Source organism: Thamnophis elegans, unplaced genomic scaffold, assembly GCF_009769535.1.
Source record: "Thamnophis elegans isolate rThaEle1 unplaced genomic scaffold, rThaEle1.pri scaffold_96_arrow_ctg1, whole genome shotgun sequence".
NCBI lineage: Eukaryota > Metazoa > Chordata > Lepidosauria > Squamata > Colubridae > Thamnophis > Thamnophis elegans.
In genome coordinates, this window is record NW_022473919.1 from 3,454 (window position 1) to 13,177 (window position 9,724).

Below are 9,724 nucleotides of genomic sequence, written 5' to 3' on the forward strand. Positions count from 1 at the left end.
CACCTGTGTTTCAAAGAAAAAAAAACATGCTAATAATCATTTATAATTTTCATTAAATTAAACAAAATGGTAACAATGTTTTAATATATATAAAAATAGGTTTAAAGTTAAGGCTCATATTTCAGCGGCAATATTCAGAAGTACTTAGCAATCTTGGCCACAAAACTAAACACTTAAAGCTGCAAAAAAGGTCAACTTGCTAGAAATCCTGAGGGATTCATAATTCAGAACATGTAATATACCTCAAGTTAGGTATTCTATTGCCATTTTGAGAATTTTGAGAATTATGCCCTGTCAACTAAAATAACTTCAGTAGCTAAAAGATAAATTATACTGAAAACGAGTCAACAAAATAGCAACCTTGCTGAATTTTCTTACTTTCTTCAGCTAAAAAAACCTAGATAGTTGCCATAACATCAAACCATGTCTGCCATTCTTCATATACTTTATGGATTTCTTCCCTTATGAATGTTTATAAATCAAATGGTGGTGTGTCTGTCGCCTGCAACAAACATCTCTCTGGGACCTAACTACTACCTTAGTTGAACTAGTCAGCAGTATTAAACTCCATTCTTTGCGAGCTTAAAATCTTTCCCCTCTCCAGCTTTCTTGGGTTGTTTTATTTTTTCTCTTGAAATAAAAGGCACGATTTGTGAGGGGTATTTCAGAAGATTGATTGTCTTAAAATACAGTCTACAAAGGTCGACAGTCCCACCATTTAAGATTTCTGCTCTCTACTCATGCAACATCCTCTAGGTAATCTGCTTCAACGCTTAACTGAGAAACAGTGAAGTCTTGTGTGAGGTCTTCAAGCTAGAAAGAAAAAAAAATAGGAAAATTACTAATATTAAAATTTAGATTAATGTATGTTGTCTGTTAAATACATTATTTTTGTTTAAAAAAGGCTGTATCAGAGACTTTAGGAAACATACAGTGCAAAATATATATACAATAATACAATAGCAGAGTTGGAAGGGACCTTGGAGGTCTTCTAGTCCAACCCCCTACCTAGGCAGGAAACCTTATACCATTTCAGACAAATGGCTATCCAACATCTTCTTAAAGACTTCCAGAGTAGGGGCATTCGCAACTTCTGGAGGCAAGCTGTTCCACTCATTAATTGTTCTAACTGTTAGGAAATTTTTCCTCGGTTCTAAATTGCTTCTCTCCTTGATTACTTTCCACCCATTGCTTCTTGTTCTACACCCAGGCGGCCTGGAGAACAGCTTGACTCCCTTTTCTTTGCGGCAACCCTTGAGATATTTAACACTGATATCTGTTATTGAAGAAAGGTCCCGTTCAGAATGTGGCATAATCCAATCTTGATTCAAAGTTTCAGATTAGCTTCAATTTTGCTTTCGAATTGGCAGCGAGAAATAAACTAAACTAAAAGGCTCATACCTATTAGCAGCCATGGTGGTGCAATGGTCAGAGTGCAGTATTGCAAGCTAATTCTGCCCACATTCTGGTTTTGATCCTGACCGGCTCAGGTTGACTCATCCTTCCATCCCCCCCCGAGGTTGGTAAAATGAGGACCCAGATTGTTGGGACAATATGCTGACTCTGTGAACTGCTTAGAGAGGGCTGTAAAGCACTGTAAAGCAGTATATAAGTCTAAGCGTTATTGTTATTCTTCAGGTAAGATTATCGTACCCTGCATATCTTGAATATCTGGCCATCAACCACTTCAAATATTGTATTCTGGGACTGGGTTAACTAAATGAAATTCTGTCACTTGTAGCCAGGTTTTTCGGTGCAGGTTTTTCCTACTTTGTCAATGGAAGAAGTATGACTAGATTTTGTATTTGTCCCCCTTTTTTCCATGCCTTCTAAATCAGCGGGGCTTCTTTTTCAAGCACAATATTAGAGCCATGATGGTGAACACAGGTGGCACATGGAGCCATTTGTCAGGGCACACAAGTCATTGCCCTGTCAGCTGGCCAGCCTTCTTTTGAGGCCATTTTTCGCCCTCCGGAGCATGCGAAAACTGGCCCTACGGGCAAACCAGAAATCACTTCCAGTTTGCTCGTAGGGCCGTTTTTCGCCCTCCGGAGCCTTCAGGGAAGCCTCCTGAAAGCTCCTGAAGCCTCCGGAGGGTGAAAAACGGACCTATGGGGAACCCGAAGTTCGACTTCCGGGGCCTTCAGGCTTCTCTGAAGGCTCCGGAGGGCAAAAACGGGCCCTATGAGCAAACCAGAATGACTTCTGGTTTGTCCATAGGTCCATTTTTTGCTCAAGGAAGCCTCCTGAAGACTCAGGAGGTCGAAAATCGCTTCTACGGACAAATCGGAAGTCACCATTCCCAAACTTCCGGGTTCCCTGTAGGTCCATTTTTTGCCCTCCGGAGCCTTCAGGCAAGCTCCTGAGGCCTCCGGAGGGCGTCGGGGAGAAAGCTGTTTTCGCCCTCCCCAGACTCCTAGAAAGCCTCAGGAACCTGGGAAGTCCAAAAAAGTCATGGCAAATGTGGGGTGGTGGTGTTGCTGGTCGCGCACATGCGGGCAGGTGGTGGTGGTGTCACACGCATAGCATTATGGGTGTGGCATGCCGGCGCACGACCCCCCTTGTGCTCCCCCCACTTTTGGCACGGCAGTCAAAAAAGGTTCGCTATCACTGTATTAGAGTATACAGATGATACTTTCGTGGTCATTGTTCTCATTAGTTTTCCCCCTATTGCTCATTTTGTTATTTGTGAGCTTTATTAAAAGCTGCAATCGTATAGATGACTGCAAAAAACAGTGCATGCATTGTGTTCCCTTTTTCTCTAGCTCTTCCCATTCATGCCAACAGTTATACTAATCAAAGATGAAAAACGTATGGTGGTGTTCAAACTGGAGTTTATTACATTTAAGATCCTAAATGAGGATTTGCTTTTTGCTTATAAATTGTGGACTGAAAGAAGTAAAATCAGCTAGGATCTTAGACCTGTGCATCATATTAATATTTGAGTTTCTGATCATTTAGCACTGCTTACACTAATGCAAAAAGCCACACAGAAGCAAACAAATGCAGTCCATATGCATTTGTAACAATTAGTATTTCTGCAATTCCTCCTTTATATTTTTGTACAAACAAGTATGGGAACTGCTCACTTATCTTGGAGTAATATTCTCAATTCAGCTACAAAAATATCATCTTCCTTCCCTTTTCTTTACCATATGATTGTCTCAAACCTTTGTTGTTTTAAAACATATCCTATATTGAAATCTGCTAATATTCAATAGCCACCTCATTTATATTTTATTGGGAACAGTTCTGGATCAAAAGCAATATATTGACTGTGTGTGTGTGTGTGTGTGTGTGTGTGTGTGTGTGTGTGTGTGTGTGTATCAATTTGTGATATTAATTCCTTTGCAAGTAATGGTTTATTTTGCTATATACTACATAGATATATCATCAACCCCAATTAGAGTGTTAAATTAAAGCAAATCATACCTTTTCACTAGTAATGAAGTCTTCTATTTCCATAGAAATATCATCTATTTCTTCACCAATGCTGACTTCACTTTTCTCTGACCGATGACTGGTGCTATAAAAAAAGTTAAAATATGAAGATTAAATGATCATATTACATAAATATTACTGCACTGAAATTTGTCTTGAAACAGTACAATATATGATTTATAACATTACAATAAACATGGAGGCAAAGAACATTTAATCCCATTTATTCTTTTTTGAAACCTCTACAAGAAAAATCTGAAATCCAGAGATATAAGAAGCCAGAAGCATTTATTACACAATAACATAAATCCTGATTTCCTTTTGAAATGATTTAGTACTTGTGCAATGAAATGTATTATAAAGGATTTATTCCTACATATAATATTGTGCATATAAAATGATACATAGACTACTTCAAACAAAGTTCATAATTTGGCATCAAATCCAATTTGATATTGATTTACAAATAATTTGCTCCTAAAAACTCATCTAAGCATTTAATCAGATGCAATGTCAACTGACTTTACAGTTAATGACATATGAATTGCCAGATATCAAAGAATTTATAAAATTAACCAAACTTAAAATATTATAAAATGTTTAAAATATTAAATATAAAACAAATTTTCAAGCCCCGCTTTTTAAAGTGTAAAACACTTGAGTAAATTGAATAGTGCTACTGCAGAAAACAATTATAACAATGAAGAGATTTAGGTGAGTTTTCCTGAAAAAAATGATCTCCATTTTGTATTCCTGTGCATAGCATGGCCAAGCAAGATTAGATTTCTAAAAGCAAGCTTTTCCTCCAGCTGCTTCTCTTAATTAGCTATTTCCCCATCCAATTTATCTCAAGTGTTATCTCTCTCCTTTGGAAATACTCAATCATAGCAGGCCTGAAAGGACCAGATAGGTAAAAGGTACTGTTTCACATAACATTTTTGATCATTTCTAGGGAGGAAAATATAAACAATGTAAGCTTAATTAGAAATATGTGAAATTATAAATAGAGTATATCTACTATAGCGTATAAGCTGGGAAAGTCCTCCTAGGAGTGACCTATCCTTGAATGATGCTATTTATATCCATCTTCCTGAAAATTAATAGTTTTAAATATTTTTCCTCTTACCTGTTGAAATCATCAATATATTCATTTTCCTCTCCTGTTTGTAAACAATTAAATGAAGAATTAGAAGACTTGAAATTGAACCTTTCAATATACATTGATATTTGACATCATTAATAGTTAAGTGTGATTGGAAGATATGGCTCTTTGTCCAGGCTTTGGCTGAGGAACACCCCTGTCTACTTTTTCCTTGTTCCTCTGCGGGATTTTTGTTCTTTTTTTTATGTTGCTGCAGTTTGTATTGTTCTGTTTTAAAATGTTTTTAACAATTGTGAATCGCCTATAGTCATGGAGAGTCAGGCAGCATATAAATGTAATATTTTAATATATATTATTATAAAACACAAGTATTTTTTGAGAAAAATAATGAAGTTTGAGAATAACATGTTTAATGTATAACGCTTACAGGTAATCCTTGATTTATAACCAGTTGCTTAGCAACCATTAAAAGTTAGGATAGACTCCCAGAAGGCATTTATAACCTAATTTTAAAGTTCCAATGGCTGGCTCTCAGTCATGTGGTTGCACCAGCCTGCATTTACAATCATCTGCAGTATCTCATGACATCTATGACATTTTGGCCAAAATCTTACATTTATTTCCAGTTTTTGGCAAAAATGCTCCATAGAAAATAATGGGTTTGCTTAGCACCTGCAGCATTTCCTTAACACCTGCAGAATCAGTTAACAACTATGGTTATTTGCTTAATAACCACCTCAAAAAAGGTAATAAAATCAAGTCTGCCACACGGTGACCCATTTTATGAACATCATTATTTAACAACCATAATGAGCAGTATCCATTACATCTGTTAATCGAGGACTATCTGTAAGGGCAAACCATACTAATTCCTAGAAAAAACATTCTGCAGCTACATATACAAATGTTAACTGTACTTCTGCAGACAAGCTACTTGCCTAGTTCAAGTGATACGAGTTTAGAATTCACCATCTTTACATCTTTCAAAACTGAATTTGCATCTGAAAAATAAAAATTAGATTAAAATGATGCTTGCATTTTACGTAAACCTGTTAATCAAAGTAAGAGTTTGAAAACATTATTAATATTAAATCCTATTTTAGGTTAATATATTGCTATTATGACTGGTAATGGGAACAGAAATCAATCTTTTACTTCCCTTTTCTCTACATTTGTAAAAATCTATTCCAGAAGGGGTTTGTGAATCTTTTTAATAGCAATAGCAATAGCAGTAGACTTATATACCGCTTCATAGGGCTTTCAGCCCTCTCTAAGCGGTTTACAGAGAGTCAGCATATTGCCCCCAACAATCTGGGTCCTCATTTTACCCACCTCGGAAGGATGGAAGGCTGAGTCAACCCTGAGCCGGTGAGATTTGAACCGCTGAACTGCTGATCTAGCAGTAGCCTGCAGTGCTGCATTTAACCACTGCGCCACCTTGGCTCTATAAACAATGGGAATTGTTCAAACTGGACAGTGATCTTTGCTTGCTCTTTACCACCTGCACTGTTTGGGTGTGGAGAGCTGTAGTGATAGAAAAAGAGAACCTACAAAAGGACTTTTCAAACATTTCAGGCTACACAATGTGTTAAATCAAAAATAATAATCCTGGAACCTTTAATCTAGGCAAAGCGCTAATGACAGAGCTGCATGAACTTTTTTCCTCTTTAAGTTTATCACAGAATCCTATCAAGTTCTCATGGAACCCTAAGGTTCTGCAGAACGCAATCTGAAAAACCTGGCCTAGAAAAGGGACTTTTTATGCGTACAAAGACTTGTGAAAAAGAGTTTATATGTGAATGGAAATTGGAGAATTAGCACCAGAGAAACAGAAGGGAAATTATATTGGATGAACTTTTACCCACTGGGATTTCTTTTCTGACTGGTGGTATAAGGCCTCAAACCTGCTTGCTTAGGACTATCCATTCCTGCTTTTGGAAGGGAAGTATGCAGTGGGAATGGGAAAGAAGAAGGAATCCTAATGCATAAGTCAAAATCCACTCATGTCTTTGGGTACATCTAAAGGACAAATAGTACATTTTTGCTATCCCATTTTTAACACTTAACTTGGCTTTTGGAGGAAAGCTACCGTATTTTTCGGAGTATAAGATGCTCCAAAGTATAAGACGCACCTAGATTTTGGGGAGGAAAACAAGGGAAAAATATCTGCCTCTCAGCAATTTGCCTGCTTGCAACAAACAGTACAGACAATATACACTGTTTGTAGTGTTATATTTCAGACTATACTTGTACAGATGCTGTTAAAATAGTTATTCTCTGCTATTTAAAAAAAAGAATAGCACTTTTTAAAACAACAGCATGGGGCCTCTTCAGATCAAGCATTTATTTTAAAAAGCTTCTTCATTTTGTTAAGTTGTGTAGAATAATAATAAATCAGTCTTTAAAAATAAGTCTAATAATTTGAACATTCTATAAGCATTTATAGTTGTTGACTTACCTCCTTGCAGCAAACAACCTGATAAGCACAAGAAAAAAAAAATCTGCTGTGGAGCAAACAGCAAGTTTCACTTTCAATTTCTCCCGATCATCAGCTGTTACAGGCTGCAGGGATTGCTATAGCTTATTCAAACCTCCGCAAGCCCGTTTGCTACAGAGGTAAATTGGAGGCAGAGACCAAAGGGGCCAGTGAGTGGGGCTACATTCAGTGTATAAGACACACCCAAATTTTCACCCTCTTTTAGGGGGCGGGGAAGGTGCGTCTTATACTCTGAAAAATAGGGTACTTCAGTTCATCAATGAAACAATACATCTTGTTGCCAGCTATCAGTTCTGTATTTTTGGAATGCATTAGCTATCACAGGTCATGTGTATCCCATTCTCTCACTTTTCTTATAAAATAGGAATGACAAATGGTTTAACATCTGATCATGTAACACAAGCTAACCATGAAACGTAGGCCAATTCCGATTATATTGTGTTTAGTACAGCCAAGATATCTATGTAAAATACTTACTTTCAGACTCCTTTAATGGAGGTACTTCACTCAAAGAATTCAGACCACTCTTTATGGGTAATGAATCAGAAAGAGATGCAACATTTGCTGCTTTGTTGTAATCATTTTTCCTTTAATAAAAAGAGATGGCGAATGCAATCATCAGCCAACTACTTCAGCATTCACTTACTAATACAATATGACAACTAGCAAAATGAATAATGATTTTTGCTACAAAGTGAGGAATGCAAAGTTCTGTATTTATTTCTTACTTAATCTCAGAAGATTCTTTAAAACAGTTATGTTACAGAATTATTGATCACCAATATCAATAATTCTATGAAAAAAGAGATTATATTGTAATCAGTGACGTGCAGTCACTAGAGGCAGGGGAGGCGAGGCCTCACCAGTCTCCTGAGGGAAAGGAAACTATTTTCAAAATAATTAAAAGGCCAAGGTAGTTGCTCCCAGACTCTAAGTCACAGTGACTCTGAGTCTCCTTAGTGCAGTTAATAGGAGGAGGCTAGAGAACTATCGGCCTCCTTTGCTTAAGGATTTTTTTCGCCTTTAAGTGTCACACAGGGTTAAAACCCGAAAATTACGTATGCAAATGAGGCACATGATACTCCCGCCTCCTCCTGCAGAGGGCACTTTGTTTCGAGCCTATTTTAAAATGTTTAAGCAGAGTCATCCACGTGGTGACTCTAGCAGCAACTAGCCTGGCCTGCCTGGCCCTGGCTAGACCAAATCTAGCATTTTCGAGGGAGCTGGAAGGTATGTGGGTCAGAGCGAGGGGGGGGGGAGGAATTCAATTTATTTGTAATGTAAATAAATATAATTTGTTTTTATTATGTGTATGTGCGTGTGTGTGTGGTTTTTTTTTTTTACCCCCCTTCTGCTGGCGTATGGCTGGCACATCTATTTTTATTTTTCATTTATTATTTTCATTTTTTATTTTTCATTTTATTTTTTTATTTTTTAAAGCCATGCCGCCTTGGTGCGCCACAGAGCGAAACATGTCCTGGTTTGTGGCTGGGCGGCATGCACTTTAAAGACATACCAATATAACAAGCACACACAATTAGAAACGATTCTACAGATTCATGAAGAAGTTTTTAGATGAGGACTAGCATGTTGAATGGACCTTGAAATGGCCAGAAACTCCTTGAGTTTATAGAGTTGACCCTGGGAACAAGTTGTACTCACACACTGTTCAATAATTACCTTTTACAAGATCAATCCAAACATCTTTGGAATCCAGTATGCCCTTTTCCAAAGTACCCAGGTAGATGCTTCTAGGAAGTTTATATCAAAGTAATTCCTTGGTTGTGCAATTGTTATTCAGTGCAGCAACTCCTTATTAATTGACATTGGGTTCCAGTGGGACAAATCCATATATTGTTCTCCTCTTAATCTTTTCCCGGTGGTTAGGCGTTTGTTTCTCTGAATAGTGTACAAAACTGTAAGAGAAAATCCTTTTACCTCTAAGGGGGATTTGATATTATTATTTGCATGGGAATGCGGAGAGATTTGGATTAGATTTTTAGCGATGCTGTTCTTCCAAATGTGCTCTTCAAATTTTTGGCGGTCAGATTTACTGACCACAAGAGGGCAGTAGGATGTAGATAGAGAGCTAAGGATTTACAGTACTTTGTGTCCCCCTCCTCGGCAGTCTCTCTCTATATGCACTTTCTCTATGAACTCCTAATCAGAGGTCACTTCCTTCTTCCTTTCTTCTTGGGCACGTGCATAGAGCACGTGGACTTTGAACGGAGGTGGTGGGTTTGTTGATCTCTCTGATTAATTTTCTTTAAATCTCCTTTCTGACATACTTCTAAACCCTGCTTTGCTATTATTGGCGACCTCAGATTCCTGCTTTCAGAAATGCTTTTTCCTCGCAATTTCTAACATCCCATCCCATCCTCTATTTCAGGGGTCCCCAAAATTGGCAACTTTAAGAAGACTTCAAGTCTTAAAAGTTGTCAAATTTGAAGACCCCTCTCTATATCAAAAGGTAAAAAACAGAAAACTAAAGTCTCACTCCGATCTTTGTTTCTTATTTTTTTAAAAATTTCCTGTGATCACCAGCAATTTGGGTGAGATCTGATTTTTTTTTTTTAAACTGAAAGAAAGCTAACGCTTCGCAGCATCGTAACCCTAATTCAAACGGAAGCCGCATTTCTTTTAAATGGCAAAAAGTCCAGTCAGGAGCAGTTTGCTAAACCGCC

General features: G+C 37.5%; 1 protein-coding gene across 1 annotated transcript; it reads right to left on the bottom strand.

The window, feature by feature from the left end:
- Positions 1-265: 265 nt before the first annotated feature.
- On the bottom strand, positions 266-7,840 carry LOC116523712 (FGFR1 oncogene partner-like). The gene is made up of 5 exons (XM_032238846.1): positions 7,518-7,840; positions 5,482-5,544; positions 4,568-4,601; positions 3,433-3,526; positions 266-813 (listed from the first exon to the last, which is right to left on the bottom strand). Exons 2-5 carry the CDS (start codon positions 5,513-5,515, stop codon positions 739-741), a joined length of 237 nt encoding a protein of 78 aa, XP_032094737.1. The 5' UTR covers positions 5,516-5,544; positions 7,518-7,840; the 3' UTR covers positions 266-738.
- Between the last annotated feature and the right edge of the window lie 1,884 nt (positions 7,841-9,724).